The sequence below is a fragment of the Rattus norvegicus genome, chromosome 17 (assembly GCF_021556685.1).
Source record: "Rattus norvegicus strain SHRSP/BbbUtx chromosome 17, alternate assembly SHRSP_T2T, whole genome shotgun sequence".
Lineage (NCBI taxonomy): Eukaryota > Metazoa > Chordata > Mammalia > Rodentia > Muridae > Rattus > Rattus norvegicus.
In genome coordinates this window covers 61,634,725-61,656,872 of record NC_141550.1, presented here as the reverse complement: position 1 = coordinate 61,656,872, position 22,148 = coordinate 61,634,725, and the positions used below count along the sequence as shown (strand labels likewise).

Sequence of the window (22,148 nt, the reverse complement as noted above, 5' to 3'; positions counted from 1 at the left end):
GATGAGGCATCTCCCAATACCCGTGTCCCGGCCAACTGTACATAGCCACACAAACCTTGCCCAAGAGACACTGGCTTTCTTCCCAGGGGCATAAATACCCCTCTCTCTCCCCCACCCCTATCCCATTAAACTGAATCAATTCTCTGAAGCTGTTCCCAGGTGTGTGTGTTCTTTACCTGACTCACCACTGACCGAGATCCTGCCTGCGTCTACTCACCTGGCTTAGCTTCTCTCCCTCCAGCCCAGCCCAAGATGCAAAGGTCCTGGCTACCCTTCTCCAGGAGAAGCAGAGCGGCAGACTCCAGCTGGCGATCTGTGACACAAGATCTTAGAAATCCCACTGGGTTCTCTAACTCCGATGCAGGCTGTTATGTAACAGACGCAACTTGGATTGGAAAACTGTCATAGATGAGCCTCAGTGGCCAGCACTGAATGCTTGATGCCTGGATCTCTGACAGCCTTTGGTTTGACTTTTTGTGCAGTGTGCTGAAGATGAGGAAACCCGAGACTTGGTTAGACTGCATGGAGGCCTTAAACCCCTGGCCAGTCTACTAAATAACACAGACAATAAAGAAAGATTAGCTGCTGTTACTGGGGCAATCTGGAAGTGCTCCATCAGCAAAGAGAATGTGATTAAGTAAGTGATTGAGAGGCATTTGATATTTCATAGTATTTTATAATAAAATATAATGAGGTGGTGTTTATAATGGCTTGGCTTTGACTATAATCAATAATGTGCATCATTAATGTGGATTAGAAGGTAGGATGGAAAGATTATTAGGAAAGAGGCCTCTCCCCATCCTACTACCAGAAACTTTATGTTTAACAAGGGTTGACATGATCTTTCTGTGTGAATAGGCCACTCCATATATGAAAAGATACATACATTTAAAAATCTTATGTTCTCTATCAAAGTAATGAAGTCTTTGTAAATAGAAGTATCCTACAGATCCTTCCTTAGTTATCACTTTTATTTATTCTCTCATATATCACATCCTGCCCATGCTTTTGCTCCCTCTACTCTTCCTAATGCCCCCTTCCCTCTACCTCAGATTCACTTCTCCATTTTCCTTCAGAAAAAAGTAGTCCTCCCAGAGATATTTTTAAAAATTATTTGTGTGTGCACATATGTCGTTTTGTGTGTGTGTGTGTGTGTGTGTGTGTGTGTGTGTGTGTGTAGATGTGTATATAAGCGTATGTGCAGATGTATGTGCAGATGTGCATGCAAGTGTATGTAGATGTGTACGCAAGTGTCTAGGAATAGAATAGGGAGTTAGACATTTGATCTAGCATCACCCTTACCTATTCCTTCAGGTCAGGGCCCTGAGCTTGAGTTGACTTTTAAAAAAAAAAACAAAAACAAAAACAAAACCTTGCCTGGAAGCCAGCAATCCCTACTTGGATCCATGGCTGCTGATGGACACCACTCATTCAACTTGTTTGTGTGTGTTTGCATCCAAACTCTGGGCTTCTGATTGCATGGCAAACATTTTTAACTAACTGCTGAGCCATCTTTCCTCCCATAGTTTCCATTTGTAAAAGATAAAGGAGTCAGCTGAATGGCTACTAATGACTCTTAACTAACCTCTCTTAACTAACAACTCTTAAAGAGCTATGATTTCATTTAATTTTAATGTATTTGTAAAGGTTTGGGGTGTTGGGAATCAAACCCAAGGCCTTGTGCTTGAAAAGTAAGCAGCCTACCACTGAGCTACATTCTTGGCCCTCATAGTTCTACCTTTGTTTTTAAACAAAGTATAGAACACTTATAATTTTTATTCATTTTGATTTTTAAGCCTTTCTTTGGGTCATTTTAGAATTAACACTTCATGAATATTTTGAGAAATCTGTGTTTCTATTTAGTATTTTCTTTTAGAAATTTGCTCGTCCTAATAGAAGAAAGGCTTGCTTAAGAGTATTTGATGGAATTAGTAATAGATTAAATATAACCTCCATTAATATAAACTCTATTAATGGCAGCAATAAAATACATCTATATGTTAATACATAAACACTGATGAAATTTATAAGAAATGAGAAAAATGTTACATAAATAAAACAAATTGTCATGTATTGGTTTTTATACATGTTTCATTTGATTTCAATACAAACTGAAAAACATCAAAGTAAAATGACATGAAGATAAATTCTAAAACATACTAGGTATTAAGAATGAAATATTCTGAGAAGACCAATTAAAATGTTTTAATATTTATACATTTATATAACATGTTTAGATCAAATAATTCACCCCTCTTCTTACCTCTCCAACTCCTTCTTTCTCCTCTTCTTTCTCCTCCCAACTTCACATGCTCTTTTTATTTTATAGAACACACTGCATCCATTTAGTGATGCCTATCTGTGCATGAGGGCAAGACCATTTACTGAGTATGCATTGCCTTTTAGAACGGCATCCCTGAAAAGAAAGAACTCTTCCTCTCCCAGTAAACACCAATTGCCAAAAGCTCCTCATAGTGGGTTGGGACTTCACCAGCCTCCCCCCCCCCCCCCGTCCATAATGACTTGTTTGATTGTATCCAAGTCTTGTGCATGAAGTCTCAGGCCATGTAAGTTCATGTATACAACTCACATGTTAGGTCCAGGAAGTACTGTTTCACAGTAGACATCTGCTCCTTTTGTCTCTTGTGGTATTGCTGGCCCCTCTTTTGTGACGATATCTGAGGGGGAGTTAATTTAGACGTGAGTACTCCACAGTAACTTGTTCTGTGCTCACTGACCCGTGGTGGGTCTCTGTATTAATCAACATCTATTGCAAAAGAAGCTTTTTGGATGAGATTGAGAGATGCGCTGATCTGTGGGTATAAACATTAAGACTTAAGAGTACAGCTGAATACCATGTTCATTTAGCAGAAAAATAGTCATTGGTTCTTGCCTTGAGCCTATGACGTAGCTAGTTATGGAATTTAGGCCTACTTAACTTCATCTCCTCTTAACTTCCCGTTTAGAACCACATGGACATCCTTCTGTTGGTCCTTATCTTAGTGCACCATTTTGAGCTTTTCTCTGTTCAGCATGCTGTTGGCTGTCATTGTACATTGTTTGCATTTGTTTAGCTATGTCCTTTATAGTTCTAGATACTCCAGGAGTTTTATTATGAAGGGATATTGGCCTTTTCTGGACCTAATGAGATAATCACATGGTTTCTGTCTTTGAGTCTGTATGGTAAATTGAGATGACTGCTGTCCATAAATCAGGGCAGATCACTTCTAAAATCTGAGCTGCAGTAGCTTTACTGCTTGTTTTGAAACACAGTGAAGCTATGTACATATAGATTCACAGACACTAGATTCATATATGACTGTAGCTGTCTCAGAGGCTATCTAATGTCATGATCAAGAACACAGGTAGCTTGCAAATGGCTGGATGTTGGTGCCAGCCTTACTACTTAACAAGCTTCAGACCAGCCATTTGATGGTGAAGGTTAAATATGGTCTACTCAGTAAATTTGTTAATGTGGGTCAAATGAGCATTGAAAAAAAATAGTACATGGCTAAATTAACATAAATAACTACTTAGTATGGCTTTTATTTTTCTGAGTATTTTTCCTGCTAACTTTGGACTATAACCAGCCTTCTTTCTCTAAACTTAGGTTTCGAGAATACAAAGCCATTGAGACACTGGTGGGACTTTTGACTGATCAGCCTGAAGAAGTGCTCGTGAATGTGGTTGGGGCCTTGGGAGAATGCTGTCAAGAATATGAAAACCGGGTCCTAGTCCGGAAGTGTGGTGGCATCCAACCTCTCGTGAACCTCCTGGTTGGAATAAACCAAGCACTTCTTGTGAATGTCACAAAAGCTGTTGGTGCATGCGCAGTAGAACCAGAAAGTATGGCGTAAGTAGCTCTGGAGACAGGAAAATTTTACCTGTGAATGTTACCAGGAATGTCTGGATTGCTACAAAATTGTCTGTCACATCACTTAGAATTTATGTGCATATATGATGGACACTGCGTTGCTACATGAATATTCATGAATTGGTACATGAATATTCATGAGTTGCCAGGCCAGAACATTATCTTGAAAGAGAAGTGGACCTGCATTGGGGATAGATATAGGGATTTCCAAAAGCTAATAATCTATTTCTTTATGTGGAAACCATATGCAATCACCAAAAATTTTTCTCTGCCTTTTAGAGAGTAATTATGTTTCCATCTATAGTATCATATTTCTTATTTTTGGCAAATTTGGAAAACATATTTTTATTACCTATAAAGAGACAAAGGAAATACCAAGTATTTTAAACTGTGATCTTAATACTTGAATAAATTATTATAATTGAAAAATATTTGGGAAAAATGATTGCTACTGAACATACATGAACTTTTTCTTTGTTGTTCTAATGATAGTGTAGCATCAACTTACATGATGTGTGTATTTATCTAATATTACATAAAATTTAGAGGTGATATGATGTATACTGCTGGGTGTGCCCAGAGCACATTCAGATACTGTGCCTCTAGTATCTGCATCCTTGGATGTTTGTGGGAGATCCTGGAGCCAAGCCCAATTAGAAACTAGAGAATAGCTATGTATCTTTATATATACTATATATATAATACTTACCTACCCATAGTAACCTATGTATATATTTATGTATACATCTACCTACCTACCTTCCTACCTACCTACCTGTCTATGAGAGCTTATTGTAAGGGGTTAGTTACTGTAATTGTGAAGCTTGGTGAGTTTCAAATCTAATAGAGGTTAGATTACACTGTGCTCGTAGAATTCTTTCTGTGTAGCGAAGGTCAGTTGATAGCCATGTGTGTGATGAGGGGTGATCTGTTTTCAGTCTGCCACCTTAAGTGCTAATCTCATGAAAAATACCTTTCGTAGAAATATATGTTGCATAAGATTTGCCAAACATGCGGGAACTGAAGCCCAACCAACTTGACACATACATTTCAGCATGATAAGCTCATTCCTTGTTAGTTTGGCACCAATATGTGTGTCTTTAAGCCATATTTAAGTTGTAGATAGATACAATAAGCAGGTGTTGCTTTTGTCTTGTTTGATTCCCCACCCCATGAACAGCTGGAAGTGTGTCCATCATCTTCACAGAGCTCAGTAGCAGCTGTTTCTTCTTCTATCTCTGAGCTTAATGACAATGTAAAGTGGACAGAACTTAAATACAAGGATATAAAGTTAGCAAAACTTGTGTTATGAAATGAAGTGGATAAAGGAGAGGGAAGGTAATACATAATCCTCCATAAAACATTTGAAACAAAATAAGGATGAAATCTTCATAACAGGTGCAGTCCTTATTGCTGCTGTCACATGACCATTTCTCCTACTATAAGCTTTCCCTGCTACCTTGATCAAGCACATCACCAGGCTGTGGTTCTTAATCTGTTGAGTGACTCAGATTTATACTTCTAAGGGGTCTGGGGCCTTAGCTGTTACCTTACTTTCTATTGTCACAGTAAGATACCACAACCAAAACAATGTGTAGAAGAAAAAGGTTATTTGAGGCTTTTAGTTTCAGAGGGTGAGTTCATGACCATTATACCAGTGAACATGGGAACAGACAGGCAGGCATGGTGCTGAGAGTAGCTGAGAGTTTATATCTCTACTCACCGGCATGGTGAGAAAGACAATGAGATATTTGAGAATGGCATGAGCTTATGAATGACCCATAGTGACATACTTCCTTCAACAAGACCACACAGCTCCTAATCCTGCCCAAACAGTTCCACCAAGTAGGGGCCAAGCATTCAAATATATAACCCTATGGAGGCCATTCTCATTCAAACCACCAGAGCAGTTTTGACTGGATTGAGTTGCTGTTGTTGTCCATTGGTTTTAATCACAGATTATGGCAGTACTGAGCTGAGTCAGGGGATCTTCCTGTATTTTAGACATAGGCTTCCTTCCATCTCTAGTCTCACCCTGATGGCTCCCTGATTGGTAATCAGTGATAATCACAGTGTGGTCACTTCCTTCCCTCCATCATTGGTTGAGTGATTCACAAGTCATTTGGTGGTAACTATTGTCTTGGTGAATATACAGGATTTTGTTTACATAGATCAGAGCCTGTTCTTGGGGGGACCCCAAGCACCTCATTCTTGATGATTCTAACAAGCCATTTCCAGTTCACTGCTTCAACCATGCACCACCAGACTTCTCTTGATGATGTAGTTGTCTACTTTTTAGTCAAATCCATTGAAAAAAAGGACAGAGAAATTAGCTTCATTCTGATTTTTGGAGACTCTAAGTTTGGAAAATGAAAAAAAAAAAACCTTGCGCTTAAATAACCTTCTTAACTGAGATTTAGAGAAAAACAAGTGAAAAATTAAGATACAGATATGCCAATAAATAGGTCTATTAATTAATCTACAAAACTCTAAAACTCTTAAACAGTTGACTTATGGTAAGGGCTATAAAAACTACCAAGGAGTAAAACCTAAAAATAAAATATATCTCCCCGAGCAAGGAAATTGTCAGAGCTACAGATCTGAAAGTGGGAGACACCTCTGCCAAAGCTTGTGAATTATTGAATTGAAAGTAACATTCTGAAGCTTCCACATCTCTTTACCTCCACTACAAATAAATCCTGTGCTTGTCCAATGCACAGACAACATTGCTTTTTTTATAGAGAGCAGATTGGGGAAGTGAATGGCTTCAGAAATGTACACTTCTCTTCCAGGTACCCAGTTATGCATTATAAGACATCAAGAGAAATGGCGTTAGGAGAATTGTGTGGCAAATCATTTGATGTAGTGTTAGGGACACTGGATGGAAAGGATGTGGAGACAGTGACTATCAGATTGCAGCAGCTTGGAGCTCTCAATTTAGTAGTACACCAGATTAACTGTACAGATCTGGATAGAGATGTGTTCTGTAAGCAAACCGAAAGGACTGTTTTACGTGAGGAAACTATCACAATGGCTAGCAGATACATTCAGATAAATAATTTTTCTGCATCCGCAGAATTCAAAAAGTTTTGCAAAAAAATGCATAGACCATTTTAAGAATCAGGTGGTTAGAGAATAGAGAGAATGGGGGCCGGGAGATGGCCCAGTGCATGACGCGTTGCTATAGAAGGATGAACATTTGTGTTTGCATCCCCAGCGCATGCTAAAGAGCCGGGGTTGGTGGTCTCTGTAATCTCGGCAGTGGGAGGTGAAGATGGGAGGATCCTAGGGTCTCACTGACCAATAAGTCTAGCTTATCATGATCTCCAGTTTCACTGAAGGACTTTGTCTCAAAAGAAAATAAGGTAGAGAATGGTAGAGGAAGATACCTAGCATCCACCTCAGGGTTCTCCTCATGCCATATGGGTGTGTACTATGAGGACCCAAGTTCATTCCAGAGCACACAATTTATAAAGCTTGGAACAGTGTGTTGGCTTGTAATCCAGTGCTGGGAGGCAGAGATAGGTGAGTCCCTAGACTCTCAGGGTGGCCAGTCTAGACTACTTGCCAAGATGCAGGCCACTAAGAAAGCTCATCTCAATAAAACATGCTAACTATCAGAAGAACAACACCTAAAGTTGGCCTCTGGTCTCCACGTGCACATACACACATGAACATGCCCACAGGTACACATAAAAGAGAACCAAAGGAAATAGAAAGGGCTTAGGACACAGCTCAGTTGATAAAGTGATTGCCCTGAAATCATGAGTATCTGAATTCCAACCTCAGAGTCTGCATATAAACCCAGGTGTCATAGCACACATTTGAAATCTCAGCCATTGAGACAGGCAGCTCCTAGAGACTCCCTGTCTAGCCAGCAAGGTCTGGGAAAGTGAGAGGCCCTGTGTCCATAAGCAAAGTAGATGGAGTCCTGTAGAATAACATTTTAGGTTGACTTCTGGCCTCCACACACATGTGCACACAGGTACTTAAGCACACTCACACACATACATATATACATACATACGTATACACACACACATGCACAAAATAAAAAGAGAACAGTTGTTAAACTAAAAATTGGACAGAAAGAGAATACAATAATTATAACAGAATAGTTAGGAATGTGCCCTCTATAAAATGAATAAAAGTGATAGTCAAATGCAAGGAGATAATTGTGTTCAAGTTGGAACCCACTGGAACATGGTCTTGGGCTGGAAAGATGGCTCACTGGTTATATCCCTGCTGTGCAAGCATGGGTGTCTGAGTTCTGATAGCCAACACTATATAACACAAAGCTGAGTGAGGCAGCATGCAGCTGTGTCCCCAGAGCTGGGAGGACAGAGAAAGAAGGATCCCATGGGCTCAGTAGCCAGCCAATCTAGTCAAAATGGTAAGCTCCGTTCCAGGCTTTAAAAACAAACCTCTTCTTTCCCACATCTCTACCATCATTAAATCTCCCTGTATTGTACTGTTTGTGGCTAATGTCCTTCTCACCTTGAGACCCATTGTGACCTTGAGGACCTTTCTCCTAATAAATTGGTGGTCTGGAGGGAATCACCCAGCAGCTTCCTGTTTGGACTCACTTCTGTGGCTTTGTTATTAATTCTGTCATTTGTGTTCAACAGCACTGACATGTAAATGAGCAATCAGGTCTTCGAGTGTCATGTTATGTTTGGATTTTGTTTGAAAGTCAGTTGACAGCCACTGAATATTTCTAAGCTTAATTGAGACAAAGTATTATAGTGGTTCACTCAAGTAAAAAATGAAGGTAGTTGATTCTAGTTCTGTGAAAATGTGGTGCAGTGAGGAACAGAGAAGCAGACAGGTTCAAGGGTGAAGAAGTAGGAGATGACTGCATATGAGCTGTCGTGAGGAGAGGGAGTTAGACAGCAATCAGATGGTTCTACTCCCTGGTGCAGGCAATACAGATCAGGGAAGAAGAAGGGAGTCTAAACCTCACAGGGGCGACAGTGTTTTAATTATACATGGGAAACCTAATCCACACACAAGCTTAGGGGAGCCACTCAGCAGGGTTACCACCTGAACAAATGACAGTGACTTCAGAGGCGATTGTGTAGACATTAAGTTCCTGTGGCTCCAGGTGGCCAGGGCAGCTAAAGCTTAGGAGGAAGATGTGAACATAGCGGATGACAGGACTTAGTAACCAAATCGTGGATGACATATAAAGGACCACAAGAAATAGAACAGTGCTTCTTGGTTGCTGCCGCTGCAGAGAGCCCATGGGCAGCACCCCACGAGCGAACTTGAGCCTCGGGACCACAGGTAAGACCAAATTTTCTGCTGCAAGAAAGCTGCCTGGTGAACTCAAGACACAGGCCCACAGGAACAGCTGAAGACCTGTAGAGAGGAAAAACTACACGCCCGAAAGCAGAACACTCTGTTCCCATAACTGGCTGAAAGAAAACAGGAAAACAGGTCTACAGCACTCCTGACACACAGGCTTATAGGACAGTCTAGCCACTGTCAGAAATAGCAGAACAAAGTAACACTAGAGATAATCTGATGGCGAGAGGCAAGCGCAGGAACCCAAGCAACAGAAACCAAGACTACTTGGCATCATCAGAGCCCAATTCTCCCACCAAAACAAACATGGAATATCCAAACACACCAGAAAAGCAAGATCTAGTTTCTAAATCATATTTGATCATGATGCTGGAGGACTTCAGGAAAGATGGGAAGAACTCCCTTAGGGAAACACAGGAAAACATTAATAAACAAGTAGAAGCCTACAGAGAGGAATCGCAAAAATCCCTGAAAGAATTCCAGGAAAACACAATCAAACAGTTGAAGGAATTAAAAATGGGAATAGAAGCAATCAAGAAAGAACACATGGAAACAACCCTGGATATAGAAAACCAAAAGAAGAGACAAGGAGCTGTAGATACAAGCTTCACCAACAGAATACAAGAGATGGAAGAGAGAATATCAGGAGCAGAAGATTCCATAGAAATCATTGACTCAACTGTCAAAGATAATGTAAAGCAGAAAAAGCTACTGGTCCAAAACATACAGGAAATCCAGGACTCAATGAGAAGATCAAACCTAAGGATAATAGGTATAGAAGAGAGTGAAGACTCCCAGCTCAAAGGACCAGTAAATATCTTCAACAAAATCATAGAAGAAAACTTCCCTAATCTAAAAAAAGAGATACCCATAGGCATACAAGAAGCCTACAGAACTCCAAATAGATTGGACCAGAAAAGAAACACCTCCCGTCACATAATAGTCAAAACGCCAAACGCACAAAATAAAGAATATTAAAAGCAGTAAGGGAAAAAGGTCAAGTAACATATAAAGGCAGACCTATCAGAATCACACCAGACTTCTCGCCAGAAACTATGAAGGCCAGAAGATCCTGGACTGATGTCATACAGACCCTAAGAGAACACAAATGCCAGCCCAGGTTACTGTATCCTGCAAAACTCTCAATTAACATAGATGGAGAAACCAAGATATTCCATGACAAAACCAAATTTACACAATATCTTTCTACAAATCCAGCACTACAAAGGATAATAAATGGTAAAGCCCAACATAAGGAGGCAAGCTATACCCTAGAAGAAGCAAGAAACTAATCGTCTTGGCAACAAAACAAAGAGAATGAAAGCACACAAACATAACCTCACATCCAAATATGAATATAACGGGAAGCAATAATCACTATTCCTTAATATCTCTCAACATCCATGGCCTCAACTCCCCAATAAAAAGACATAGATTAACAAACTGGATACGCAACGAGGACCCTGCATTCTGCTGCCTACAGGAAACACACCTCAGAGACAAAGACAGACATTACCTCAGAGTGAAAGGCTGGAAAACAATTTTCCAAGCAAATGGTCAGAAGAAGCAAGCTGGAGTAGCCATTCTAATATCAAATAAAATCAATTTTCAACTAAAAGTCATCAAAAAAGATAAGGAAGGACACTTCATATTCATCAAAGGAAAAATCCACCAAGATGAACTCTCAATCCTAAATATCTATGCCCCAAATACAAGGGCACCTACATACGTAAAAGAAACCTTACTAAAGCTCAAAACACACATTGCACCTCACACAATAATAGTGGGAGATTTCAACACCCCACTCTCATCAATGGACAGATCATGGAAACAGAAATTGAACAGAGATGTAGACAGACTAAGAGAAGTCATGAGCCAAATGGACTTAACGGATATTTATAGAACATTCTATCCTAAAGCAAAAGGATATACCTTCTTCTCAGCTCCTCATGGTACTTTCTCCAAAATTGACCATATAATTGGTCAAAAAACGGGCCTCAACAGGTACAGAAAGATAGAAATAATCCCATGCGTGCTATCGGACCACCACGGCCTAAAACTGGTCTTCAATAACAATCAAGGAAGAATGCCCACATATACTTGGAAATTGAACAATGCTCTACTCAATGATAACCTGGTCAAGGAAGAAATAAAGAAAGAAATTAAAAACTTTTTAGAATTTAATGAAAATGAAGGTACAACATACCCAAACTTATGGGACACAATGAAAGCTGTGCTAAGAGGAAAACTCATAGCGCTGAGTGCCTGCAGAAAGAAACAGGAAAGAGCATAAGTCAGCAGCTTGACAGCACACCTAAAAGCTCTAAAACAAAAAGAAGCACATACACCCAGGAGGAGTAGAAGGCAGGAAATAATCAAACTCAGAGCTGAAATCAACCAAGTAGAAACAAAAAGGACCATAGAAAGAATCAACAGAACCAAAAGTTGGTTCTTTGAGAAAATCAACAAGATAGATAAACCCTTAGCCAGACTAACGAGAGGACACAGAGAGTGCGTCCAAATTAACAAAATCAGAAATGAAAAGGGAGACATAACAACAGATTCAGAGGAAATTCAAAAAATCATCAGATCTTACTATAAAAACCTATATTCAACAAAACTTGAAAATCTTCAGGAAATGGATAATTTCCTAGACAGATACCAGGTACCGAAGTTAAATCAGGAACAGATAAACCAGTTAAACAACCCCATAACTCCTAAGGAAATAGAAGCAGTCATTAAAGGTCTCCCAACCAAAAAGAGCCCAGGTCCAGACGGGTTTAGTGCAGAATTCTACCAAACCTTCATAGAAGACCTCATACCAATATTATCCAAACTATTCCACAAAATTGAAACAGATGGATCACTACCGAATACCTTCTACGAAGGCACAATTACTCTTATACCTAAACCACACAAAGACACAACAAAGAAAGAGAACTTCAGACCAATTTCCCTTATGAATATCGATGCAAAAATACTCAACAAAATTCTGGCAAACCGAATCCAAGAGCACATCAAAACAATCATCCACCATGACCAAGTAGGCTTCATCCCAGGCATGCAGGGATGGTTTAATATACGAAAAACCATCAACGTGATCCATTATATAAACAAACTGAAAGAACAAAACCACATGATCATTTCATTAGACGCTGAGAAAGCATTTGACAAAATTCAACACCCCTTCATGATAAAAGTCCTGGAGAGAATAGGAATTCAAGGCCCATACCTGAACATAGTAAAAGCCATATACAGCAAACCAGTTGCTAACATTAAACTAAATGGAGAGAAACTCGAAGCAATCCCACTAAAATCAGGGACTAGACAAGGCTGCCCACTCTCTCCCTACTTATTCAATATAGTTCTTGAAGTTCTAGCCAGAGCAATCAGACAACAAAAGGAGGTCAAGGGGATACAGATCGGAAAAGAAGAAGTCAAAATATCACTGTTTGCAGATGATATGATAGTGTATTTAAGTGATCCCAAAAGTTCCACCAGAGAAGTACTAAAGCTGATAAACAACTTCAGCAAAGTGGCTGGGTATAAAATTAACTCAAAGAAATCAGTAGCCTTCCTCTACACAAAAGAGAAAAAAGCCGAGAAAGAAATTAGGGAAACGACACCCTTCATAATAGACCCAAATAATATAAAGTACCTCGGTGTGACTTTAACCAAGCAAGTAAAAGATCTGTACAATAAGAACTACAAGACACTGAAGAAGGAAATTGAAGAAGACCTCAGAAGATGGAAAGATCTCCCATGCTCATGGATTGGCAGGATTAATATAGTAAAAATGGCCATTTTACCAAAAGCAATCTACAGATTCAATGCAATCCCCATCAAAATACCAATCCAATTCTTCAAAGAGTTAGACAGAACAATTTGCAAATTCATCTGGAATAACAAAAAACCCAGGATAGCTAAAGCTATCCTCAACAATAAAAGGACTTCAGGGGGAATCACTATCCCTGAACTCAAGCAGTATTACAGAGCAATAGTGATAAAAACTGCATGGTATTGGTACAGAGACAGACAGATAGACCAATGGAATAGAATTGAAGACCCAGAAATGAACCCACACACCTATGGTCACTTGATTTTTGACAAAGGAGCCAAAACCATCAAATGGAAAAAAGATAGCATTTTCAGCAAATGGTGCTGGTTCAACTGGAGGTCAACATGTAGAAGAATGCAGATCGATCCATGCTTATCACCCTGTACAAAGCTTAAGTCCAAGTGGATCAAGGACCTCCACATCAAACCAGACACACTCAAACTAATAGAAGAAAAACTAGGGAAGCATCTGGAACACATGGGCACTGGAAAAAATTTCCTAAACAAAACACCAATGGCTTACGCTCTAAGATCAAGAATCGACAAATGGGATCTCATAAAACTACAAAGCTTCTGCAAGGCAAAGGACACGGTGGTTAGGACAAAACGGCAACCAACAGATTGGGAAAAGATCTTTACCAATCCTACAACAGATAGAGGCCTTATATCCAAAATATACAAAGAACTCAAGAAGTTAGACCGCAGGGAAACAAATAACCCTATTAAAAAATGGGGTTCAGAGCTAAACAAAGAATTCACAGCTGAGGAATGCCGAATGGCTGAGAAACACCTAAAGAAATGTTCAACATCTTTAGTCATAAGGGAAATGCAAATCAAAACAACCCTGAGATTTCACCTCACACCAGTGAGAATGGCTAAGATCAAAAACTCAGGGGACAACAGATGCTGGCGAGGATGTGGAGGAAGAGGAACACTCCTCCATTGTTGGTGGGATTGCAAACTGGTACAACCATTCTGGAAATCAGTCTGGAGAATCCTCAGAAAATTGGACATTGAACTGCCTGAGGATCCAGCTATACCTCTCTTGGGCATATACCCAAAAGATGCCCCAACATATAAAAAAGACACGTGCTCCACTATGTTCATTGCAGCCTTATTTATAATAGCCAGAAGCTGGAAAGAACCCAGATGCCCTTCAACAGAGGAATGGATACAGAAAATGTGGTACATCTACACAATGGAATATTACTCAGCTATCAAAAACAACGACTTTATGAAATTCGTAGGCAAATGGTTGGAACTGGAAAACATCATCCTGAGTGAGCTAACCCAATCACAGAAAGACATACATGGTATGCACTCATTGATAAGTGGCTATTAGCCCAAATGCTTGAATTACCCTAGATGCCTAGAGCAAATGAAACTCAAGACGGATGATCAAAATGTGAATGCTTCACTCCTTCTTTAAAAGGGGAACAAGAATAACCTTGGCAGGGAAGAGAGAGGCAAAGATTAAAACAGAGACTGAAGGAACACCCATTCAGAGTCTGCCCCACATGTGGCCCATACATATATAGCCACCCAATTAGACAAGATGGATGAAGCAAAGAAGTGCAGGCTGACAGGAGCCGGATGTAGATCGCTCCTAAGAGACACAGCCAGAATACAGCAAATACAGAGGCGAATGCCAGCAGCAAACCACTGAACTGAGAATAGGACCCCCGTTGAAGGAATCAGAGAAAGAACTGGAAGAGCTTGAAGGGGCTCGAGACCCCATATGTACAACAATGCCAAGCAACCAGAGCTTCCAGGGACTAAGCCACTACCTAAAGACTATACATGGACTGACCCTGGACTCTGACCCCATAGGTAGCAATGAATATCCTAGTAAGAGCACCAGTGGAAGGGGAAGCCCTGAGTCCTGCTAAGACTGAAGCCCCAGTGAACTAGTCTATGGGGGGAGGGCGGCAATGGGGGGAGGGTTGGGAGGGGAACACCCATAAGAAAGGGGATGGGGGAGGGGGATGTTTGCCCGGATACCAGGAAAGGGAATAACACTTGAAATGTATATAAGAAATACTCAAGTTAATAAAAAAAATATCAAAAAAAAAATAGAACAGTGAAAATGGAAGTGCACCTAGTTCTTAAGGACAGTGATGGTAGAAAAGAAGGTGACAAGGATAAGCCAAGATTTGTGAGGGAAACTAGATGAGGTATTGAACCATAGAAGGGATGAAGGTAAAGGGAGGGGGGATTTGTAAGGGCCAGACTGGGAGTAGAGGAAGGAGTGGGGCTTCTATCGAGATGTAAAGTGAATAAAAGAAATTAGTTATTGAAAACAAGATTGAAGAAAGAAAGGAAGAAGAAAGGAAAGAGAGAGAAGATATGTAGAGGAAAGAAATCAATCAGAAGTCTCTGAACTGCTTCTCTTGCCCAACTTTCTTTGCACACTCTTGTTTTCTCAGATGTGTTCTTCAAAATACATTAAAAGGCCATTTTAGAAGACAGTATTTTAAGATTGGTAAAAATCCAAACAATATTACTCTTTACATCATATTTCAGACCAGGCTATTATTGCTAGAAATTTTTTTGATTTATTGCTTCTTTAAGCTATCAGTTGAATGTGAGGAAACGATAAACACGTCTTTTCTGCGCTGATTGAACATAATTCATGGGTTGGGAACTCGTTTTGATGAACAGCAGCTGCGTTATTGATTCGTGGCTGTGGCTTAAACTGCAGTCCCATAACTGTCTAAGCATGTAGGCTCTCAGTGCAGCCTCACTAACTGCAAGGCGGTGCACGAGTAGCCTTCAGTAAGAAGAGAGATGCCATCTTACAAATAGCAGCCTGTGTCCTGAATTGTGTGACTTTTCATGAAATTCTGGCTTTATAAAATTCCATGGACTTTTTATTTAATCTTTTTGTTTTTACACTCCAGATTTTATTCACCCCCTGGTCCACCCTCCAACTGTTCCATATTTCATTTCTCCTCCCCATCTCCTGTCTCTAAGAGGATGTCCTCAGACCCCACTCCTCATCCCAACCCCACCAGACCTCTAAACTCCCTGGGGCCTCCCGTCTCTTGAGGGTTAGGTGCATCTTCTCTGACTGAACCCAGACCCAGCAGTCCTCTGCTGTTATACGTGTTGGGGGCCTGATATCAGTTGGTTTATGCTGCCTGGTTGGTGGTTCAGTGTCTGAGAGATCTCAGAGATTCAGGTTAATTGAAACTGCTGGCCCTCCTAACTGTGGCCCTCCTCCTCAGCTTTTTCTAACCTTTTCCTAATTCAACCAGCGGGGTCAGCAACTTCTGTCCATTGGTTGGCTGTAAATATCTGCATCTGTCTCTTTCAGCTGCTTGTCGGGTCTTTCAGAGGGCAGTCATAATAGGTTCCTTTTTTGTGAGCATTCCATAGCCTCAGTAATAGTGTCAGGTCCCCTTGAGCTGGACCCTACTTTAGGCCTGTCACTGGACCTTCTTTCCTCAGGCTCCTCTCCAGTTCCGTCCCTGCAGTTCTTTCAGACAGAAGACAACAATACGAAGAATCAACAAAGCCAAAAGCTGGTTCAACAAGATAGGTAACCCCTAGACAAACTAACCAAAGGGCTCAGAGGCAATATCCAAATTAACAAAATCAGGAATGAAAAGGGAGACATAACAACAGAAGCGGAGGAAGTTCAAAAAAGTCATCAGATCCTACTACAAAAGCCTTATACCCCACAAAACTGGGAAATCTAGATGAAATGGGTGGTTTTCTAGACAGATACCACATACCAAAGTTAAATCAAGAGCAGTTAAACCATCGACTTTTTTTTAAATACTACAGGAAACTGTTGTGACAATAACCACATACATTGTCTCTTATTGATTAGGTGTCTCCCTAGGGTGTATAAAATAGTACAATAGATATTAAATCTATGAATAATAGATCTGTTTGTGCTGACTTTTTTCTTTTTATTTATTTATTACTTATTTTTATCCTTCTTTTGAACATATGATGTCTATGTACATTTGTATGTGTGAGTGTCCATGTGAGCATACAAGCAGTATGTATATAAAAGCTAAGAGACAACCTTTGCAGCTCTCAGTCCTTAGGAATGGTTTTCTCAGACAGGATTTCTCATTGACCTGGAAATCAACATATAGAGTAGCTGTAGCTGGACAGAAAGCCTCATGAATTCACATGTCTGTCTTTCAGCACTGTAATTATAAGCACACACCACCACACACCCAACCATATTTTTTCTTTTGACATGGGTTCTAGGGATCAAACTCAGCTCCTCCTTCTTACAAGAAAAACGCTCTTAAGACTGTCACAGTTACTTGGGTACTGTCTTAGTTAGGATTTTACTGCTTTGAACAGACACCATGAGCAAGACAACCCTTATAAAGTCAATATTTAACTGGGGATGACTTACAGGTTTGGAGGTTCAGTCCATTGCCATCAAGGTGGGAACACGGCAGTGTTCAGGCAGGCATGGTGCAGGAGGAACTGAGAGTTCTACATCTTCATTTGAACGCTTTTAGAAAACTGGTTCTCATGTGGTTAGAAGGAAGGTCTCGCTGCCCACCCCCAGTGATACACTGTCTCTAATAAGGCCACACCCACTCCAACAAAGCCACACCTCCTAATAGTGTGATTCCCCGGGCCAAGCACATTCAAACCACCACAGGTACCATGACCAAAACTACTTATAAAAGAAAGCATTTATTAGGGCTCGTGGTTCCATAGACTTAGAGTCCATGATCATTATGATGGACAGCATAACAGCAGGTAGGGAGGCATGGCCGACATTAGTGCAAGTGTAAGCTGAGAGCTTACACCCTGATCTACAGAGAAAGAGGCCAAGAGAGATAGCTTTCCAGTCTGTGGAAACCTCAAACCTGTCCCTCAGTGAAACACCTCCTCCAACAAGGCCATACTTCCTAATCCTTTCCAAACAGTTCCACAAGTTGGGGACCAAATATTCCAACATGGGCCTACAGGGACCATTCTCATTCAAACCACCACCACAACAGAGCCATCTCTCCAGCCTTCAATGCTTTCTTTATGACCTAATAAAAGATGAACTTTTTGTTTTGGCTTCTTAAGGTAGAAGCTATATTATTTGGTGCATAAATTCTAACTGTTGTAGGTTGTGGCTTTTATTATTCAAGTTACTATTCTTGGCTCCTGTTTAAAGCATCTGGCATTGTTTCCTACCTTGCATGGTATCGAGATATTACCACTGTTTTCCTAAATGTCTACTTGTTACATCTTAGGCTACCCTTTTTCTTAATAGATTTTATTGGTCTTAAGTATACAGTATGCATACAGGTCTTGTTTGGTGAGCTGAATTTAGTTCAAACATTTGGCTCAATAAGTGAATGAAGCTATTCACAAATGTTTATCAGTGTGACTAAAATGTTTGGGCTCAATAAATGTCAGACTTTTAAGTTAGTTGTATTCTGTAGAGTTTTCTGTGATTTGTTACCAGGTTTATAGTATTTACTCTTTTGTTGTTATTTAGGATGATTTATGTTTTGTTCTAGTGGTCCTTATTATACCTCTAAAATTTTACGATGCCTTTATTCTGTTTTAATTGGCATCTTTGCTCTCTGTCATTTATTTATTTATTTGAGAATAAAGTCTCTTACTGGACTTTGAGCTCACTGGCTTTGATAGACTGCCTGGCTAAGAAGCCCATGGAATCAATCTGTCTTTACTCCCCAAGTACAGGATTAAAGATATGCCCCCAACATGACTGCCTTTTACATAATCCAGGTGGATCTAAATTCAGGTCTTCATGTTTGTGCACTAAACACTTTAGCAACTGAGCCATCATCCTGCCCCTACTGGTATCTTTTTATTCACACTCTCATCTATATAATAATCACTAGGTTTGCTTTTCTTTCCTTCTTCCATGATTTAATCACAGCATACTTAATGTTACTATTCCAACATTATTTTTCCGGTGCACTACCTTTTCTGCAATTTTGATCAATGATTACCTGTGTGCACACATACTATATGGATATGTAATATATACAACACATACCAACCACTGGGTTCTTACTGAAGTTCTGGTTGCATTTTAATTATTTAGTCTTATAGTAGAATCATCAAAGTTGGTTCCTGGAGACTGAGGGTACAGAAGTTGCTATGAACTAGTACTGGCTTTATGTACATGCTTGGATGGTAGCCTGATTAGCTGACATGTCTTTGGCTCATAGTCTTTTTCAGTAAACTTGCTTATACTGTCCCTGTTACCTGGCTAAAGGTCTATGACACCTGTTGCTGGACAGTGTCCCCTAGGCATGGCATGGAATGTGAGTCCATGAAATCTCAGCAGTATGGTTGCCTGAACAAGACTAGCATAATGACAACTCCAGGCAACGTGTCAACATGGGCTTGGTCCTACACCTAGAAGAAAAACTACAGGAAGTCAGTGGCTGCTGGGAGAGGAAGAATCCTCTAGGAATGAGCTCCCACACAGGACACCTAATCCTAAGTGGTCAACCTCAGACACATGTACATATGAACAATGCTAAAGGGACTTGTTAAGTTGTATTTCCAGTGTGCATAATAAGTAATAATAATGATTAAAGAAGAGATTATGAATTTGAGAGGAGAGACCTGGTAGTAGTTTGGAAGGGGATAGAGTGAAATAAATATAATATTCATGTATAAAGTTCTCAAAAAACAAACAAGCAGGTATTTCTGTTATTTACGATTAAGCACAATTTAAAAATTAGCCTGATACTCCTATAATTTTATCTTCATAAATTATTTTGTCCCTTTGTCTAGGGCCTAAAAGGTCTTTTAGTAATTAGACAGTAACTTTTGCCTATAGTATATTCATGCATACTGTTTTGTGAGCCTCATATTTTTGCAATGTGAGTGTTGGATCTGACAGCTGTAGTGTGAATGTTGATTGGCCTGAAATACAGCTCATGTAGAAAAGGCAGAATGGAAGATTTGTTTCTCCCATGTAAACAGAACCAACTCTCAAATACACACCTTGACGGAGGCCCCCAGGAATCTCCAACATCCATAAGAGCTGTCTTCCCGCCCCCCCCCGCCCCCGTCCTTTTCTACAAAAGGAGATTATGAACTCACACATCATGATTTTTAGTCCCTACTGTTTTATACAAAAAACTTGGCATGCATGAGCTGCATTGTGCTGAAAACCTGATGCCTTGAATTTCCTGTTATATCAAAATAACCTCAACATTTAAAGATCATCTCTCGAGTATAAGCATGTGCTGTAAAGGAGTTAAATGTCATGTTCTTTAGAAGATGAAGTCTGTCATACCCAGAATTCTAAGAAATTTTGCCCAATATTTATTTAACTGGCAAACAAACGTCCCACAATCTATCCCATATACAGTAAAATGAACGTTTATTGAGCTGACTGTCACAGGGGTCAATGTCGTGTGATTAGGTAGTGAAAGCTTCTTTACGTAGCACGCTCACAGATGCAAAGCCATGATGGGCTGGAGAACTCAAATGTCCTATGTTCTGTGGTTCAAATATAATTATGCTGCATTTATATGGCTTTAAAAGATTTTTACAATGGGCTTATTTATTTCTCTCTTTAAAGAAAAAAACTGTCTAACTATGATCATATGTATCCAGAAGAGATTTAATCCTTCTGTGGCTTCCTAGATACCCTTCTTGCTGTAAAACCAGTGTATGTGAACTTCTAGAGTTTATACTAAACACACGGTATATGGCTTGTTTGTAACAATTTTTCTTTCTTTTACACTTTCATCATTTTGATTTGCATGTTTTTAAAAGCATGTAGATTGGAGTCAAAGAAAAAATATAACTCATTAAGTGACTCACTGGCTATTCCATTCTTTGTTATATTTTATTTTATATGTATGTGTGCATTTATACATGTCTGTGCAAAACTTGTGAGTCTGGTGCTGAGAGAGAATTAGAAAAGGAATCAAATTCCATAGAATTTGGCTATAGACTATTGTAAACTGCCTCCTGGGTGCTGGGAATTAAACCTAGGTACGCTGGGAGAGCCGCCCTTATCCACTTGCTCTTAACCACTGAGCAATCTCTCCAGTCCAAATTTTGTTTTCTTTAAAAATATTTACATTTTTTAGTGTGTGTGTGTGTGTGTGTGTGTGTGTGTGTGTGTGTGTGTGTGTGTGTGTATCTACAGAGGTCAGAAGATGCTTTCAGATTCCAGTGGAGGGAGTGAACCACAGGCATTCGAGAGCCACCGGATGTGGGTGCTAGGATCTGCACGGGTCCTCTGGAAGAGAGCAAGCACTCTTAACGGCAGAGCCATCTCTGTAGCTTTGACAATTTCCTTTCCAAAGAAGCGCTAGGCATTTTCAACTTGAGGACTGAATAGGTGGGATTTCTCCACATTAAACACAGTGTATAGGTCAGTAGTTGTATAAGTAGACGGCTTAGTATTCTTCCTCATTACAGAAGACATTTACAAAGTGAAACAAAACTGTCCTTAACCTGTGAAGCAGGATGTGTACAAAGGAAGGTGCACCACACAAGTGAACGTGTTAGTCTGTTATTGGGAAGGGAAGCAAAGGTCATTGTCCTTACTCTCACTGACTCTATCACAGTCTGCCATAGGGACAAGCCAGACTCCTATCTGCTGTTTTCTCCTTTCTTGCCCTTTTAGTCTTGCTATTTTTAAGAAAGTAGCTCTACAGATGGACTGTGTTTCTAGTCCAAGGATGTGTGAGAGAAAGATTATAGTTCATGATGGTTTTGTTTTTGTTGTTGTTCCAAAGTGATGGGTTGTTTTATGCTAAATTATTCAGGTTGATGAATTTTAACAGCTGTGTAAATTCAGCCAGCCCCCCAAGCCAACAGCAGATGCAGAACATGATCTTCACCCCCAAAAGTTTACTAATCTTTTTAAATCAGTTGTTATGCTGGACCTGACAAACCCTGTTAGGTCATTTTGTACATTCACAGTGTGGCATTCTGTTGTGGAACAGACATTTAATTGTTAGAAAGTGTTTGTAGAATTATACAGTCCTTGCACTGTGTCAAAAAGTTAGTATTGTTTTAAATTACTCCAATTGGATGAAATGATATGCTGTATGTCAAGTTCATTTTTAATCTTCCAATAATGATATCAAGTAACTTGTTACTCACATGTAAATGCTTTTGAACAAGTCCTTTATTTATTTGGGATCCA

The 22,148-nt window shown here is 39.9% G+C and overlaps 1 protein-coding gene across 3 annotated transcripts in view; it reads left to right on the top strand.

The window, feature by feature from the left end:
* Odad2 (outer dynein arm docking complex subunit 2) overlaps window positions 1–22,148 on the top strand; it is a 193,809-nt gene that overhangs the window by 62,555 nt on the left and 109,106 nt on the right. For all 3 annotated transcript variants that reach the window (NM_001427763.1, XM_087590734.1, XM_087590735.1), the window contains 2 exon segments: window positions 483–637; window positions 3,611–3,853. In NM_001427763.1, coding sequence (NP_001414692.1) covers window positions 483–637; window positions 3,611–3,853 — 398 coding nt within the window.